Source organism: Dermacentor albipictus, chromosome 1 (genome assembly GCF_038994185.2).
Source record: "Dermacentor albipictus isolate Rhodes 1998 colony chromosome 1, USDA_Dalb.pri_finalv2, whole genome shotgun sequence".
Lineage (NCBI taxonomy): Eukaryota > Metazoa > Arthropoda > Arachnida > Ixodida > Ixodidae > Dermacentor > Dermacentor albipictus.
Genome location: NC_091821.1, coordinates 331,187,649 through 331,207,046, shown reverse-complemented (window position 1 = coordinate 331,207,046; position 19,398 = coordinate 331,187,649). Strand labels below are relative to the sequence as shown.

The following is a 19,398-nucleotide window of genomic DNA, read 5'->3' as shown; positions in this document are numbered from 1 at the left end:
TGATCGGTTATTTCCTGTTCGCGGCTGAGTTTATGCTGATATACGCACACACACACACGCACATGCACGCACACAGACACGCACACACGAAACCATACATACAGACAGACAGAGAGGTCATCCGGAAACTTTGGATAATATAAAGCTTGTTGAATCTAGGCCATATATCTCTCCTCTGCCAACAGGCAGCTGTGTCCGTACCAAGAACTGCCGATGAATGGGATCCGCGAGCAACAGTGGTGGACGAAGGGGTGGTGGTTGTAGGGATTGTAACCTTCGGATCGGGTGCCTGGCGCCCCGTAGATTTCGGCACGCACGGAAGCGCGGCGGCGGTGCCCGAAGTATCCCTGTTGTCCTTTCCTTTAAGGCAGCTCGGCAGGGCGATCAGTGTGAGCGCCGATCCTAGCAAGCCCGCTACTAGCAGAGCCAGCAGAGCGCCGAAGACCAGGTTGATGTGAGACGACTTTGCGTGCACGGCAAGTGACTCGTGCTCGTCTTCGTGGGACGATGTCGCTGGCATGGTCAACGGCTCAAGCTCTCCCGGTTCGTCCTGGTGCACTGGCGTCGCTTGTCGTGATAGCAACGGCTTGGTCACACTGCTTGGCAGCTCGGTGTCACTTGGCGCACCAGATGACCCACTTGAGGACATCGCGCGTCCTCAATCGTCCACGTGAGGTCGGAGCCCGCAGCACGTCTGAACACAAAATAATTTGGAAAGCATATTTAGCACCAGCAAACAAGAACAGGAGGGAGACGACATCACAATGCGCTAACTTCAGCAATTTGATTTTCAGGAAACACCCACCTATTTACCCATGCACAGTGGCGCTGCCTCAGCCAAATCCTAACCATCGAAAAAAAGCCGTCTCCTTATCTAACAAATCGAACGAAGGGGCACTTACACACGTATCGCTATTCCGACAGGTAGCCTGAGCCTGAATCTCTCGCACATTTTTACCTTTGTGCCTAGCAAGAAACCCGCAGGACCCATACACCGGCGCACAGCCGCATTCCTGACAGTGAGTTGACAGATGACCGTATTGCTCGTTTCTCACGTTCTCACGTGTTCTCACGTGTTCTCGTAACCAGTCATTAAGACATCTTCCTGTCTGTCCGATGTATTTTTTCCCACAGGACAGTGGGAGCTCATAAACAACAACTTTTACCCAACCCACTGGTGCTTTACGATGATTCGTAGAGCATCCTACAGCTCGCTAACCGTAGGGGTCCGTTAACCGACATATTTTCGGGAGCTTTTCTGGCGCTGAAAAGATCACTTTTGTGTCCACCCGGCTAGCCATTTTCTCAAGACTATGTGCCGTTACACGCAGACAGGGCACTACCGCTGCCTTCTTTCTGCGTTCCGTCCGTTGATTTGCTGCGTCGCGAGTCGTGCTGTCTGACCCGCATCTTTTTAGCAGCCCCTGTACGACCGAAAGTTCCACTGACTCCGGAAACCCTGCTGCTGGTAACCTTCCCGACTGATCCATAAGACTCGTATAGACCTTATGGTGGCAAGATTTCTTTAATGCATTTCCAAAGCACAAGTCGGCAATGCTCCCCTTGACGAGCTTTGAGTGGGCGGACTGATACTGCAACAGGGACAGGGGCTTATTAGCTCTAGGTTTAGACTCCCAACACGTGTGCCGTTCTATAAGCACGAGCTGAATATCTAAGAAACGCAGCACGTTATCACTCGACTCTTCAAGCGTTAGAATAAGTGGGCTAAGGCCTGCAGAACATAGCTTCGTAAGGCTTGCCTACTGTAGAACATGTGTCTATAGTTCGAACCGTGCATGGTTAAATAGGCACTGTGTATGGGTTAAATAGGTGGGTGTTTTCTGAAAATCAAATTGTTGACGTTAGCTCATTGTGATGTCGTCTCCCTTCTGTCCTTGTTCTCTGGTGCTAAATATGCTTTCCAAGTCAGTTTACCAACACGCCCAACAAATGACAATCCTGACAAAATAATATTAGGGTGATAGTTGCAATTGGAAAGCCTGGCCTCAAGGCGTTATCAGGAATGGATGACATTTTTTTACTTGTTTTTTCATGACCAGCTAGGTATTAATAGAGCACACAACATCAACGCTGATAACCGGCACAAATCACTTTCTTTTCACCCTAAAAAGGAAAAGGAATATTCCGGCAAGACTAACATTTTAAAAGAGTCGTTCTTCCAAAGAACAGCTCGGTAGTGGAGTGCTTTATCTGCATGCGCCGTAGAACCCACAAATGTTTCGTTGTTCTCATGCGCCCTGTCATGAAATTTGCTCTCCGTCCGTATTGTTATTTGAAGAGTTGATTGTTGGGCTAGTTGGTCGCCCATAATTGAAGTAGTAACTTAGCGTGATAAAAACACGGAAACAAGAAAGGCGGACAATTAAAAGCTCTTGTCCTTGTCCACCTTTCTTGTTTCCGTGTTTTTTATCGGGCTAAGTTAATACTTCAAGTTCTGTTACTTGCTTGTTGTTTTGTTAGAGGAGTCTAGACCGTGGCATCGAGTTGCATTGTCCTTTTTCTCTTGTCTTGTAATGTTTGTTTTTCCTTTTTTATCTGTTCTATTTTTTTTACAAATCTCGGTAGTATGTGCTGGTTTGTCCTCATGGTGATTTGATTACAGCGATATGTTTGTTACGATCCCATGTATGAACCCGTGCAATATGAGATAAAACCACGTGACCTCGCTAATGCGCTACCATATTGCAGCGCCCTCAACTGCGCTTCGTGCGAAAGAACCGTGCGCGCGGACCGTGACGAAGTAAGCGGCCGCGGCTCTATAGGCATCGGCGTCGCAGTGCGTCGGTATCTTTGACGGAGGCACACGGAAAGGAAGCAACGTCGTCCTTGATAAGCAATAGGCTCGAGGCACGGTTGAGGGCGCTGCAATGCGATAGTGCACGAGCGCAGTCACATGGTTTTAGTTCATATTTCAAGGGCTTTCTTTAAACGCCAGAAAAAATCACTACGCAGCATATACGTTGCCAGACAAAAAAAAAGAAAATTGTGTCGGCCGTTATAAAATGCTCTCTACAACCTAACGAAACGCACTTGGCCCTAAAAGGAATATTAAAAAATTTTGCTTAACTGTTCTAAATAATTCAACTAATTAAGCCCAATATAAAAAAATATCCTAAAAGCATATATGGTTTCACTAGGTTGCGACTGGACACATTTTTAAAAATCCTTGGTTCACAATACGTGAAACACTGCATATCTGTTCCCATCGGTAATGCCATTCTGAAGAACCAAAACTGTTGGTGAGTGTCACACCATTACGCATGTCTCACGCATCATTAAGGTTTAATCCCACTAGTCATTATATCACGTGCAGCATGAAAGTTGGGCACTGCGCGTGCAGACCTGTCAGCGGAAACTATTTACGAAGCGTGCGTGAAGTAACCAATAAATGATGACAGAGAACGCTGGTCGAAGGATTGTAGGGAAGCCTCTGCTGCGTTGAGGGTAACTCGATTTTTTGCAATAACGGCACCAGAATATATATATATATATATATATATATATATATATATATATATATATATATATATATATATATATATATCCGGTTGAACGTACCTTATAGACGGGTGGTTTGCATATTACCCGGCGTAACCTATGTTTCCAACGGGACATGGTGAAAGGCCTCGTAGGCGCTTAAGCGCCTGTACCGACTCTCCCACGCTTAGTTTCGAAACTTTCCACTAGAAGGAAAGCTACACATGCTTTTCAGACCGCTTCTTTCGAACAACTACAATCGCGGCACTAGCAGACGAGATGACGTCGCCGGCCATGCGGTCGCATCCTTACCGAACCACTAAGCACAAAACGTGTCGTGCTTCGAGGATGTGCACTGCAGCCTCGCATCCGAAAGAGTGAGTCTGAGCGACAGCAGAACCGGCGGACACGCCGAGTGATGGAAATGAAGCTGCGGCTTGGGGGCCTCACCTGTGCTATGCCGGCGGTGTATGCCCTGTGCAGTCGAAGGGGCGCGACTCCACTCAAGGAAAAGAGCAGAAATGCAGGAAGGTGATCGAAGCCCTAAAGCAACGGGAACAGCCAGCCGCTGGAGTCAAGTGCTTCTTGATTGGTTCGATTTCGTTCCCCACTATTCGTGGCTTGTGCCCACTATGGGAGGCTCGGACAGAATTTAAAAAAAAAGAAGTCATTTCGTTCTGGCTAGAAAGCAGCGAAAGTATTTGAGGAAAAATTATAGGAGCTAGAAATGATGCAACGAGCTAGGAATTTAGCAAGAAAATCGCCTATATAGAAACAAGAAGAAATCCTTCAACGGCTGATCAAGCACCTTTATATCCGAAAGAGGAGACTTTCACACGCACGTGACACAACGGAGCTCACTACCAAAGTTCCCGTAATCACTCCAATAATGGCGAATCCTCCATTGGTACCCAATGCGCCATGGTTATGCAAGCGTTGTCCGACTATACTACAGCCAGTGGCGCGGTCAGAAATTTCGGTCGGAAGGGGTGGGGGGCTCACGTTGCAGCACGGCCTCCCCCTTTAGAGGAAGCTTTAGCTCGGGTGCTCCTATCTAAATACATGTAGACGCGGAATTCGTTTTTTTCGGCAACCGCTGAACGAAATTTGACGAGGTTTGTCGCATCTAAAAGAAAAACTTAAATTCTAGGGACTGCAAGTTTCAAATTTTTCATTTAGGCTGTCAATTTTTATTAAAAATTGGCCAAAATTGTAAATCTTTAGAGAGCGAAACTATCAAGTTTAAAACTCTGTAATTCAACAATGAAAATATTATTTCACACTTCTGTTGATTACATCTAATAGTATATCTACAGCGCAAAAAATCGATATGTTACACATGAATCTCAAACATATTTAGTATTATGGAAATACGGCTTTTGCAGAACCCCTGTACACTACGTAACCAATTCACGTAAGATACAAATTACATACCAAATTTGGCCGCTTTGACTATTATAATAGATGCCGTGCACAGGACCGCGATATCTGTTCTTCATGCGGAGCTATTAGATTTAAACGTTTTGCTTCTATTTTTTCCGAACTTTCGAATTTTTCGATATATTTTTAAGAAAATTCAGGCCCTAAATCGAAATTCCGCTTCCGACAGACACTATAATTTAATTTTCTCTCTCAAATGCAACAAATTTCACTAAAAGCTATTCAAGGGTTATCGCAGAAAAGCGTATTAGGAACTTCACAAAGGGCTGGGTCTCCACCGAGGCGGCCAAAATCCTGAACCGCAGAGCAGAAGACTTTAAGAACGGCAAAATTATGCCCAAATACCTCAAATGGATCCCGGCATATATGAGAGGAGGACTGCGGCGGAGGCGATGGAGAGGATAGAGGAGGCGACGACGACGAAGAAGCGATAAAAGATGACAGGGACAGACTGGTCACGTACCACGACATACTGACACACTACACGAAACAAAGGGAAGCATACCCATAACCCCACAAACAACTCAACAGGCCTCAAGAAACGGATTGAAGAAAGTTGCAAACCAGACCGTTCCGAAACCCAGTACACTTTAACAGAATAAATTCAACACAAATCCCAGACGCGAGCTGCAAACTCTGCAAGCAGGAACACGCAGACATTGCACACAACTTATGGAAGTGCACACAGATCAGATCAGTATATGTAGAGGACGAGATAGAACCGGATCTTCTCGAGGAGCGACGGCTAAGCGCTCTGACTAGCTCGGAACTACACGACCAGTTATGGGCTATCCAGCGGGCCCGGGCAGCGGTGTAAAGGCTATGCCTCACCGCACATAATGCCCGGGTGGCCTGAGCCCGGGCTGGCAACCTCGCAGGTCCTTTTCCCATTAAAGTTTTTTCCGTCCGCCCGTCCGTTTCCGCGTTTTACATGTATTTGAATAGGCCACGTCGGAGTTGGGTCAGAACAAAAGCTTCCTCTTAAGCTATTACTCTAGGGATCAAATGCATGAATAATAATTGCATTGTCATTGCCAAAGATGCTGCAAACGAATTTTTGAACGCCACGCACTGTCAAAACAAGTAAATATGTATTTTTTCATAAAATAATATACTCGTATGTGCCAAAAATTGTGCCCAAAGTAAGTGGTATCAGTGCTTTCATGTTTCTTGCCTATTTAATAAGTAAAGAAAATATCACACGAACTTTAGAACTATATCAGATCGAAACCAGCAAAGCAGTGCATGCCGCTGATATAAAAAATGCAATGGCCATGAAATGAACAAGTTGAGGACAAATATGTTAATGAAACTTTGTCGATCAAGAACCGCGTTTACATTCTTGTACATATGCAACGGTCAGTGAAAAATCTGAATCCCGCTGTCATTTGTTCCAATGTATTGCTCAGGAGCAGCTGTCACCGGTCGTGTGCATCGTGAGTATTTGCACAGAAATTATAGTCGCAACAGAGAGCACGCATAAAAAGCAGGAGCTCTGCAAAATATACGAGGGCGAGTCAAATGAAAGTGATCCAATGCGAATATATGACAAACGGGGTATTTTATTTAAAAGTACTCTCCATGAGCAATAAGCTATTTGTCCCATTGACAACCGAGTCGCATGATTCTAGTCTCATGAAACTCCAACTGACTCAGTCTGCAACTGACTCTTTCATGTCATCCTCCGACACAAATCTGGTTCCCTTGAGCTGTTTGTTCGGTTACCCCAAAATGTGAAAGTCGCAAGGCGACAGGTCAGAGCTGTATGGCGGATGTTGCAGCGTTTCCCACTTGAACTTTGCCAGTTTTGTATTAACCACATCAGTAAAGAAAGCAAGTGTAGGGGCGCTTTTCAAGCAATTCTTAGTCATGATTACCCAGAGGCGTCGCGGACGTGTAGCAATTACTGCAATCCCGGCGATGCAATCGAGTTATTCTGCGCGTACGAAGGTGAGAATCGATTCGTCGAAGCAAAAACGATAGAAAGCAAGAAGCATTGAAAGCATGACATCAGAGCCATAATACACTGATCTGCAGTTAGCCACGAAAATACAAGAGGGGGGAGGGTGAAGGAGCCTAAAGAAAAAAAAAAGTGTGCTGCTATGAGATGGCGCTTTTGGAGCGTTCAAGATAGTGAACAAACGATTACAAGTAACTTGATCACTTGTGAATGTATTGCATATAAGAAAGCGCCGAAAAGACCGGTGCACATAAAAAGTTAGCTGCAATATAAAAAGTGCGACGATTCCTGCAAAGTTTGAAACAATAAAGTCGGAGACAGTACATTATTCCGTACGCCAGAATAATAAGTTCCAGCAGAACCTCTTTCACGACACATGTCGACGTTAATGCGATTAGCATTGAAGCGATGTAGCGCCACACCATATTGTGCAATTCTTCACGTCTGTGCAACCGACTTCTTCAAATTTCTGTTACCGATACGTTCACTTCTCCATAGCTCAAAGCTCTTCGTTCAATGCACCCTGCTGCTGCTGTTGCTTCAAAACATGGTTCGTACTCTCGGGTCACACCCTGATCACTTCACTTTTTTTTCTCCACACTTGGCTGCTTTTGAAAGACTTCTCCACTTCTTGCCTCTTGTGATGCCTCTTGTTTTCTCCCCACTTGGCTGCTGTTGAAATAGACTTGTCCACTTCTTGACTCTTATGATGTTTGCCTATCCGAGCACCTATCCAGTGGCACACAGCCAGAATCACATGCCCACTTTCACATGCACAACGGCGCAACCGAGAACTGAGAAATATATGACAGTGACTGCTTAACCGATGCCTGCAGACTTGATGGCACATGCACAGCCATCGCCATGGCACGCGTACACAGGTTGTGCTCGGGACCTCTAGCCCCCCACTCATCTCCTTTCCCCTTTCCTCAAACAATTAATTTCTAGTGAGGAGCAGTGGGAGGCTGCCTTGCGCATCTCCAGGCCCGGTCTTCAGGAGGCCATCTTGGAGTGGGCTGAGAGGATAAAGGAAGCCTACTTCAAGTAGTTCCTCCCCCCACTCTATATTCCATTGCCCCCTTCCCTTTAAAGATGCATAAATAAAGTTTTTTATCATCATCATCTACATATCATTCACGTTAGTTGGGTATAGCTGCAAATTTAACAATCATTCACTGACGCCGCTGTGTCCACAGCTCTGCGTTTTCTGCATTACCCAGCGTAATAGAACGTGACCAAGAGAGTACGGCATGAAAGGACCTGGCCTCAGTGGCACTACACACACTGAAATATACTACGTAATAAATATGATAAATTTGCTTAAAAGAAAAAGAATATACGCCAGGTAAATTATTTCGTCCACGTTCAGAGGACTAAGAAGCTTCGCAGAATGTCGTTTAGCGGACAAATATGTTACATGGAAACAGAAACCATATCTTTTTATTGATTTTGGTTTTAGTCATTGGCTCGCGCGCGTATGACATCGTGTGGCCACTGTCTTCGTGATGAACTGCTAGTTGTGACGAACATTGATTTATTGCAATAAAATTCTAACAATTCCTTTAACATGCACCACCGGTAGGCCATTAAAGCCATATCGATGGAAGAATACTATGTGTATCATGTGCATCCCAAGTGTCGTACTGCTATACAGAGCGTTTGAAAAATATGTTGAATAACAGTTGAAAAAAAGGAAACGTGCGTAATTCGTTTTGTACTTGAGCAATCCAGTACAGTGGTTTTATTTCAAATAGAAAAGTGAGCAAAAAAAAAATCGAACTTTTCTATTCTGTACACCACTTTGACACAAATTTCGTATGAATCTACAACTATAAACGCTCGATACGGCATTAGTGGCGGCGTAGTGTTTTTGTGCAGCCGACTATATAAATAGAAGAAAAGTCTACTTGATGAACGGCGTCCACAGTGCTGTATGAGGCAAACATCTTGGAGTCTACTGGTGAAGTAGAAATAGACGATGATATATGCTTGGTCCTATAGCTAAACCTTTGCTTGACATCTAACATAAAGCGGTATAGTATCCACCATTTTGACAGAGCCCGAGATATAAACGCCGGGTAGCAAGGCATTATTCGCTCGTTTGATAGTACTTTTTGTATCAAACAAAACGTCCGGCATTGGTGATGTCTATTTCTCCTGTTTGTACCCAGTCTAATATTGCGCTGGTTGCATGTATCATGTGGAAGATGCCTTAGGGAAAATGCTCTGCGCACAGTTGTAACGAGCAGAATAAACATGTCCGGCAAAAGCACTGAAAAAAAAGCAATTGATCAGAAGGACATCGACTACACTAAGCTTTGTAATTAAATTATGTGCCAACAATGAACTGTAAATGCAAGCGCTTATATCAAAGACTTTCGCGGCTGTATATATTCAGCACGCTCTCCTTGTGGTAGCAGCCGGTCTGAAAAGAAAGAAAAATGCACTACAGTCACTCAGTTGCAATGAATTATTGGAGACAAAAGTTATAAGCTTCCGACACATGAATACATCGGCATGCTCCTCCATGATATCGGAAACACCGCAATACTTTGGAGAACTGGGAATAAATAAAAAGAAACAAAAAAACTACGGTGCCACCTAATAATGCCACCAGAAACTTCTGCACCACGCCTACATTCTAGGCAAAGTGTGGTTCCATTCGAGCACCTGCGCACCCAACGTAAACGATGCATGGCATTCACCAAAAACACATATTTTGTCTCTTGTACGGTTCTCGCTCGGTAGAAACATGTGCATTCACATGTTTCAACCGAGCGAAAGGGCAGCTAAGGGTGCTGGACTCCTGGACTGAGGGGACCGCCCACTGCAGAGCGGAAGAGCTACCTACGCTCGTGTGCTCTTTTGTATAGAGTTTATTCTCTATGTCGTCTGCACACCTTTAAAGCACGCGCGGGTGCGGAAGTGGGTTCCGGTTTCGGCCAATCTCGCAGCTTGCCACAGTTGCATTCAGTTTGCATATTAATGCGTGTATTAAAAAGAAATACACATTTTGGACTCAAGGCGCTACATTTTCTCGTGTGGGAGGACAACTTAAAAAAACGCAGATAGCGTATGTTCGTAAGCGCTTTTCAGCCCTGGCATAATGGCTTGGAACTTCTAATCGCGTACTTGGGCCCAGGTATAGCTTGGCTAAGGTATGCCTGCTCTTGAATATATGCCTGTGTGGGTCTCTGGTGTGTAGCCACAAAAATCAACGGATTTGTATAAAGAACTCAAAGTTAACTATTGAATACAGTATAAATGCTCAATAATAAATGCAATAGTTTGGCAGCCTGGTACACTCCTGTAACACGTGAAGACGAAAGCCTGCTGCGCACTCAGTAATGCACCGTCACGCATTGCCTTGTTGCTGCTTTTGTAGTTCAGCTTCTTCGACTGGTTTTCGACGCTCAGCTGCGGCTTCGCGTGCTCGTTTAGCGGGTTCACGCTCGCACACCAACGACGTTTCGCTTTGGCTTTACGTTGCATCCTCTAAACAGGGATTGAAACGTGTGCTGTTCTGTGTTTTGCATGGGTAATTTAATGAAGGTATGAACTGTTCGCTTCACTTTGCTCAACGCTGGTGGCCTCAGCCTTACGGGGGTATGAGCCATTGCTCACAGAGGTATGAACCATTAAGGAGGTCACATGTATTTTTTTTCCTTTTGTATATGCTGCACTAGAAACAATTCTCTAAGAAAATGCTGCAGCTTCTAAGAAATCGCATTCACAAAATCTCGCAGACGTTGAGTGACGGAACTTGACATTGTCGACATTTGCAGCATTCTACATTTGGGAACTGGGTACGCTGTCCATTACGCTACCGCCTCCCACCACCACTGTCGGTTTATCTGCCTTCCCACTTCTCGTTCTGGTCTCAGACGCAGGCTGAACGGAAGCAGAAATTTAAAAAAAGAAAGTAAAGATGGCTTGAGCCGCTGGCTGACACATGACAACACCTTGGTAGGCTACCCTCATTGGAGCCCATGTGGGCTTGCGGCTGCGTGCAGATCGTCGCCTTAACTTTATCGTAAATTTGCTTTCACAGACTCTTTTCAGTTAAAACTGAAACGCTGGGCAAGAATGAGACCTACCGTTGTATTTGTTTTCTTGTTTTTTAGGCTTAAAGCAAAAACGCTCATTCTTAACTATAAGCTTCATCATCTGCGACTTGAACGCTGATTTACACAAATAGTGACTTTTTAAGAATTAGCATAAAGACACGATATTTCGAGGTCATGTCGCTGCCAATACGGGCCGGCACAACGTATCGACGAAAGGGCATCACGCTGCCGATGCAGACGGCAGGTTTCTGAATGATGAAAACGAAAATACGACTTTTATTTTTTCAGTTCTCGAAGCTTCTTATACACAGAACACAAGGCACCTGTCGCCATTACACATCTTTTTTTCGACAACAGTGACACACAACGGCAGACTGATATACTTCCTCAAGGGTTTTAATATTATTTTTCATCCTGGAATCGCAAGCTCAGGGAGCGCCACGCCTATACTACGGCCACGTACTGCAGCCGCGCTTTTATTCCTCTAACAATATGGCTGCCGGCAGCTGGGTCTGGCACTCCAGAAGTTTAAGTATATAACCTCCTTCCATAGAAATGAAAGCATGGTCACTAATAAATTGTTGGCTTGGGTATGTTTGTCACGACGCCCAACACGGCACCCTGTTCCCAACACAGCAACCAACGCGTTCTTATGTTTGCGTTCGCGTTTCTGTTTTGAAGGCACGCGCCCCATAACATGCTGCAATGGTGCTTGCGTTGAGCGCATGTAAGGTGAGAAACTCTCTTCGAAACTGTCTATTCTCCAACTTGTGCAGTAAACCCATGCTTATGGTATTCCCACAATCGCAAGAGTCACGAGTATGGTAACCACAAGAGTGACGGTATGGTCGTAAGTTGTCGCCACAGTGCAGTTGTAATCCACAGAACCCGCCACTAAGGAATACGCGGCGAAGTATGGCCCATTAATAAGCAATTGCCAAGATTAATATTCAGTAAACGGTCATTACCAAGAACGGTGGGTTCTTATACTACCGCTAAGGACGGATGCTGGGTGATGACTCCAATCGTTTAGTCACCACATCACACATCTACACTAGAATTCAACCGGTTTCACCAACCCATGCTTATATTTTCTCGACCCTAAACTGCGACTTTGCCACCCACCCGGACTCCAGCTTTCCCTCTTTTTGTCCCCCGCTCCTTTCCCAATGCGCTGAGACGTGCTTCCACCGATGTTTGCTCCTCCTTTTTCTCGATAATCAAGGCATTCATTCATTCATTCATTCATTCATTCATTCATTCATTCATTCATTCATTCATTCATTCATTCCTAAATTTCTGCAGAAAATAGCGTGTCTTCATCTACATAACCACACTGTCTCTCACCTGGACTCTCCCACCGCAAAACTATATTGCTCTGTTGCAAATAGCTGGCCGTCGCATATAGAATTTTCTAGGAATGGCCAGCAGCGCGACGTGAAATTTTCAGTGAGTGATGAGACAGTGTAGACCACCTTCTCTGCCACTTCCGCACTCAGCGCTCTGCTCTGTGAGCTACTATTAGCCGCTAGGACGAAGTACGAAATGAAAGCAACCTAGCTGAGCTGGTCGCCGGCAGCTGTTTTCGGATTTGTTATGCGTCGATTTAGAATACACATTTCTTATCTAAGCCTAAATGACAGCGATATAGGCGATATGGGTTACGGTAGCTCGTGGGTTTCAACTAACGAAGCTCTTCACGCAACAGTTTCGTCTTATGCGTGTTTGCGAACCGGAGTGAAGGGTAGGAGGGTAACACGCCTTCCCAGAATGAAACATTCGGAATAACCATTTGTTTGACGGATGGTCAAGGGCCTACGATACGAACCGCCTTTAAGTCGTTATCAGCTTGCAAAGGGGGAACTCGGATGAAACGTTGTCAAGCGGATAGGCTTTTAATTATCATAAGGACATTTATATTGAAAGTTAATTCCTTTCCAAATCTGGTGAAAGCTGACTAATAAGCATTAAAATTTTCTTTATTCTTAACACCTGTCTCTTATAACCTCCTAAATTAAGAAGTATGTTACGAAATATAAATTGTTGCATTATATGTGTAAACGCACACGGTATTTCCCAGGTATTAACCCAGGTATTAACCTCAGTTCTAAGTATGAACCAACTAGCCCTCATCAAGGTCCTATTAAAGTATTTCCCAGTATTTACTCAATGAACATGTAGAACGTCTATGCTGTCACCTTGTAGTGATGTGAAGAACAAGGCCATTTGAAAAGAGTGAGTCACAACAAATCTAACTCCTATATGGCGAGCTTGCGTTTAAAAAGAAAATAACACTCGAAGCACAACGATGGCTGCGCGTAAAGTAGCGCTTCCTCTGAATCTGATTACAGATCAAAACATCGGTTCATCAGATTGGAATGCTCGTAATTGAGCCAAACTCGGGAGCTCATATGTTATCGGGAATGGACGCCAGTATTCACTTCACGTGCGCAAGATTAGATAACGCTCTTGCGCTATTGAATTCGTGACAACATACTGGATATTAGAAACACAGGCAGGAACGTTTTGAGCTAACCGATAACTTTAAAACAATGGTTAGAAGCTAAAGAAAGCTCACCCAAAAAGAGAAATAGACTAGTGTGCAGTTGCTTGAAATTTAAATATTAGCTGAGACATGGTTCTCGTGGTGAAAAGGGCCTCCAAGACTGCACAGCGTCGCCGACATACCAAAAATTCAAGAGCTAAACACTTTCCTATCACTGGTATTTATCAAACCAGCATTTCGTGGTTCAATGTAACCCGGTAGTTCAGGGGCCAGTTCCACCACGGGTACTCTGTCGGAGTTGACATCTCGCGTGAAAGTACATATGTCAGCATTAATTGTCACAAAATCACACTATTTTCTTCTTTAGATCTTAACATTAGACAGCCAAAATATGAGTAGCAAAACCCTCATTTTTATATTTCAGTACTTTTCGTTCTAACGTACATGTCCGCGCTGACCCATACGTTACAAAGTGCTGAAAATGTATCCAGTGCTTTCCCCTAGGCGACTGTTTTTATTCCAGATGATGCCAGGAAACCGAGCCTGATGCCACCAACGCTCAGAAATCTAATTCCGAGCGCGCACAATGTTCTCGCACACCTTGTGTGAAGTACCGTAGCGCTGAGGTATCCTTGTATAATGTAGGAGACTCGGCTGTAAACGTAAAAATGCACGTTTGGATACATGCGTTTAAGCTCGCGAACTTTATTTGCGTCAAGATAACCTGTCCAAGCTTTCATACTTGCTTTATAAGAAGCCTACTGGAACATCCATATACCGGCTGCTTTTAACTGCAACAAGCAAAACTATTAAACCAATACAAATATTAGTTACGTCATTTTATCATTCGAGTGTTCATATCGGTAACCTCTAGATGCGAAGTAAGTTGAGAAGTTGTGTGCGTAATTAACGAAGCTACGTTAAATAAATGTTCAATAGTTATCTTAGGTGGCTAAAGAAAATGAGCTGTTTGGAGTCAGTGCTCGGGATTATCTAGCCCAGCGAGGAAATATTGATTAAACATGCTTCTGTAAGAGCTATGCAAACAAAAACTTTCCAATTAAGCGCACTTGGAAAGCGTAATTGACGCATAAAAGGAACATCTGTAATGGAACAGAAAGAACAGCGCTTCAAGACGGAACACGAAAGAAGAACCACACACACACTTCGCTGACTATCAATTTGAAGCGCTGTTCTTTCCGTGATAATGAACCAACTGGCCCGTCAGTCAATCCTTGCGAACCTGTAAAGTCAACCTGACTGCACCTATCACTTTGTGATGTCATCAATAGTATGGCCCCATGAGCATGTCCCTTGTGGCCAGTCCGCTCTCGATATTTATGCACGCTGTTTTTTTTTAAGGCAAGCATTTTAAAGTTTTAGTGCCAATACAGCAGCGAACGTGCGTCGCCGAAAGCTTGCTTGGTCGCAGAAGCGATGCATGACGCAATGACGGTGCAGATTTAGCGCGTCGCTGGCATCAAGACAATTTGCTGCTGCCGAGGGAAGGAAGATAACGAAAGTGAACAGCTTGGTAGCGGCTTACGGAGCCCTCCCGATGGTGACGGTGTCATCGTGACGAAATCTGGGGCGGCGATATTGACCACCATTTCCGCGTGTAGAAAAAAATCCCGAACACAGTGCAATGCTGAGCCGAGCCGCGGCGGAGGTGACGCAGGCGTTAAGAGCTCCCCATACGTGTGCCTATCCCATAGATAGATCCCCAAGAGCACGTGTAAGCGGGGAAATGCTCGCTAGCTCGCGCGCACACACACAAACACACAAACACACACACACACGCACGCACACGCACACACGCGCACGCACGCACGCACGCGTCAACAAGTTTCAGCTGTCTGCGCCAAGAAGGACATCCTTCTTGGCGCAGACAACTGAAACTTGTTGATACTCGGCGATTATATAGAAATAAATTTGTTTAAAATTTTGCCCATTCAGTTACATATGTGCATTGCGTGAAGTCCCGCAGGATGGTTAAAGTGCGATCTCCAGAGTTCCTGAGTATGTCCATGCTGCAAGGCACGATAGCTTTCTTTTTAGCGCAACACGAGAGCATGTGCATGTTTGTTGTTATGTTGTCCAAGGAACAAAATCGGATAATAAAAGCGATGACTTAACAAATAAGCAACGTATTGCTACGTTTTAGGAAGTAAAAACAGAAAATATTATATGAAGAGCACTCCTGCAAAAAAAAAAAATCTTCAGTTTTGTATTTCGATCATCTGGTGGGAGACTGGAGAACTCGGTCATACGTGGCGTTAAAGAGGTATCACGCTGCACGGTATCGAAACGCTGCGAGCATGACGCGGAACGAAATGTGCGAGCGATTAAACAACTCGGCCACGGCTTCCAATATTTCCGCAAGTGATAGACACAACATGAACTTGCACGACTGTGTTTCAAAAATCGCTTTTGGCAACAGGGTTACGCCATGTTTAGAGAGTCGAAATAGGCATTAGTCGGAAGCTGAGTCTCCGGACTACATACGCTGTAGCGGCTATTACGATAGAAGCCATAGTTTTATCACGGCTACCGTTTTCGTCTTGAAAACTGAGTACAAATTTTCGTATTTTCCAAAAGCTTCTATTGCTGAACTTTTAACCGCTCTGGGAACAAATTTCTTGCTTGCCATAGCGTAATCACTGCATTTGGCTCGTGCGGACTGTCTTCCAGAACATATCTTCACCTGCATTTTTTCAATAATTGACCTGCAGCTTTTGTTATTCGCGAAAAACTCGCTTTTCCATTGAAAACGCGCTAGCTTCGTGCCGGGGCCGCTTGATTATAATTGATTCTCATGATTACAACGAACACAGCAGCGTACGAAGACGAAAAACAGGCGATTAGTAGCAAATGCTGACGTATGTTTAAAATAGCTCCCGTGGGAGTTCCTGAGTGCATTTATTTATTTATTTATTTATTTATTTATTTATTTATTTATTTATTTATTTATTTATTTATTTATTTATTTATTTATTTATTTATTTATTCATTTATTTATTTATTTATTTTACTTTTTCTTGCTACAAGTGGTCAAGCAGCTGTGTGCTCATCTTTTCTCACGAAAAGTGGCCTGATATAGTAATAAAATGGCCAGTCTGAACGACGGAGTAGAACGAACATGAAGTAAACTTCTTGTGCGAGTATTCCAATATCGAATTCTGAGCGACACTGTAGGGAGCGAATGGTGTGTCCCTGTAAAACGGCGCGCTCTACGTTCAGGGAAGTTTTACAAATGGATCGGGATTGTCGCTGCAAATGGATCACTTTAGCGCTGTGTGACAGAAAGTAGCTGTCGCCAAAGGAAAAACCGGTGTTCCCGTTCCTGCCCAAAAATGAGCGGTAGAAATGAAATTTGCCCGTCTGCAGGTTCCTGTAACGTCAACGGAAATGCATTTCCATAAATGGAATCGCATTTAAAGAAAACAGGCAAAGTGAATCAAAGGACGTCCGTCCCAGGTAAATTTACTTCAGGAAATTGCCTTGCCAGTCCGATGTAATAACTGTCTCTGAGATCGAACCAAAGGCGCCAAAAAATCGATACCATAAACTACTACCGATCAGGCCGAAGAACATATGGCCAAGGCCTCAGGAGAGAAACTGTGTTACTACACATCATGACTGGTACGTACCACGAACTAGACCCGAGGATACAAAAAAAAATGGATTGTTGAAATATTGATGCATGTCAAGAGTTCACCTTTAGTTCCGGTTTTATTTCTTTTGCGAAACTCGCTAACGTTTCTTGACAACCGGCATGCAGCGACCTCGCAACAATATCCATCTCTTCCTGCCCGTGATCGGTTATACGGCACAATGATCACGAACGTTGTATGTGTGTTGCTCATGACAAGGTAAACGCGAACGCACTCAACTAAGCTAGTCATGTGGAGTTGTGCAACACAGACGAGAGCTTAAGAACAGTGGGAGGATAATAGAAGAGAAAATGTCGCAATTCTGCCCGAAGGGCGAAGCATCGGCAGGGATACTAAAGTAAACAATTAAACGCACTTAGGTTCGTTGTTTCGCAGGTAGCAATAATTGCAGTAAACAATTACTACCTAAACAAGCCTGGTATCACGGGCAGAAAGATACCCATGGACAAAGCCAATCGATGAGCTCAAAAACTGGGGGTCACAACGCTGGCGTGATGAGCGCCGGAAGCCAGGGGCGTGCGCGCTTGACCCAAAGCGAACTTTCCGAGTTCCCATCGAGGAGGTTTACAAAAAAATTGCTGCAGTGCAGCTCGCACATCCTCTTACCAGAAGACGTAAAGCCAGCGCTTGGCCCTACTTCACCTCTGAAATAAAACCTGGTGGGGTGGTGCTACGCTAATTGTGCTACGCTATTTGTGCTACGCTATATATATATATAATTGTGCTACGCTAATTCAACCATAAAAGCTGACCTTTTCCAACGAAAGTATTAGCTTTAGCTGGATATTGATGAAGTAAGCTCCAATGATATCTATCAGGAACATTCAGGCTTCATCCTAAAGCAAATATCGCAAAGATACACGCCGGCAAGTATCTATACGGTAAGATTAGCCATATTGAACTACTTGAGAGGGTTAGGAAAACGCTTCTTTTCCTCCACTATAAGACACTGTTTGGTTGTGGCCCTCCTAAGATGGTGGCCGTCGAACTCCATTTCAGGGATATCATTGCCTTTGTGGGAATATGTTTTTATAACCTATTTGGTTGCCGCTGCCTGCACCACTTAACTGTGTCACGCCTCCAAAACTGAGCAGCTCCTATGACCACCAACGTTGGGTGCACGGGTAGACAGCACGAATCCTCCTGGCCTCAACAGCATTCTCTGCTCGCCCTTGCACCCTGAGCAGATCACGTGACCTTGTACACGCAGCGCGGGCTCGGTGGGCCGGGCCGCGCCTGTGCCGCCACACTCTGGAGAGCAGGGCGGCGGCGCCGAAAACGCGAACGCGCCTCAAGCAGTGTTCGTGTAAAGAAGGAATTCTGGGTTCTTACGTGCCAAAACCACGATTTGATTATGATGAACGCCGTAGCGGAGGACATCGGTTTAATTTTGACCGCCAGGGAAAATTTACCGAGCCTCCAATGCACGGGACACGGGCGTTATTGCATTTCGCCCGCATCGAGATGCGGCCGCTGATGCCGGCATTTGATCCCACGACCTCGTGCGTACCAATACAACACAGCTGCGAAGCCACCGCGGCGGGTAATGTTCTTAAAAATGTTATCGCACCGAAAAAATCAGGAAATGGTTAATAATACACAAAAGATGAAAAGACCTTAAGGCAAAATGAATTTTAGTTGTATGTTTTCGATAGTGTTCGCATAAGTGCTATCGCATTGAAAACCTAAAGCTCAGTTCATTTTAAGGCCTTTTCAACTTTCCTGTATTCTTCACTATCTCGAGATTATTTATTTGACGATTATTTAGCATAGGCAAGTGTCACGGGCAGCGCGCCTATACATAGGCGGTACAATATATATGTCATCTTCGATTGAGCGTTTACCGTTGTCTGCTCATGCACTGCTAGCGGCATCTGTTTCAAGATAAATAGCAAGAAACAGACCGCTCAAAGGTTCGCATGATGACGCAGAAACGCTTTTCTCTTCACAATGCACGGATATAGAATCGAAAAATTTTCACCAGACCATCGACTCCAATTAAAACTATACGCACGCGCCAACATGAGGGAGACAGTGTGTGCCATCCCAACCACAGAATGGGTCCCGCACGCAGGCTGGGCAGTGCAAATGGCGTTCCTTGCAGGCGTCTAGGCGGTACTGGCGAACATCAGCGTCTGAGAACACGTACAGGTTCCGGTGCTGCGAATGGTCAAAGCGCAAAGCTCCTGAATGCAGCAGTATCACGGCTCGTCGCTCAGGCACACGGTGTTCGATCCTGGACATATATAATGT

At 44.8% G+C, this 19,398-nt stretch overlaps 2 protein-coding genes across 5 annotated transcripts in view; both read right to left on the bottom strand.

Annotated features, from left to right (window-relative positions):
* Nucleotides 1–4,108, bottom strand: part of LOC135909666 (semaphorin-2A-like) — a 33,094-nt gene extending 28,986 nt beyond the window's left edge. For both annotated transcript variants that reach the window (XM_065441704.1, XM_065441712.1), the window contains exons 1-2: nucleotides 3,949–4,108; nucleotides 202–694 (exon numbers count right to left, since the gene is read on the bottom strand). In XM_065441704.1, the coding sequence (XP_065297776.1) occupies nucleotides 202–649 (448 nt within the window). In that variant the 5' untranslated portion in view covers nucleotides 650–694; nucleotides 3,949–4,108. The remainder of the gene's footprint in view (nucleotides 1–201; nucleotides 695–3,948) is intronic.
* Nucleotides 4,109–8,604: 4,496 nt separating this feature from the next.
* The window catches only part of LOC135909638 (semaphorin-2A-like), a 58,093-nt gene continuing 47,299 nt past the window's right edge, over nucleotides 8,605–19,398 (bottom strand). For 2 of the 3 annotated variants that reach the window (XM_065441656.1, XM_065441675.1), the window contains 2 exons: nucleotides 19,160–19,305; nucleotides 8,605–9,323 (listed from right to left, as the gene is read on the bottom strand). In XM_065441656.1, the coding sequence (XP_065297728.1) occupies nucleotides 9,293–9,323; nucleotides 19,160–19,305 (177 nt within the window). In that variant the 3' untranslated portion in view covers nucleotides 8,605–9,292. The remainder of the gene's footprint in view (nucleotides 9,324–19,159; nucleotides 19,306–19,398) is intronic. The other variant, XM_065441666.1, reaches the window with a different exon arrangement.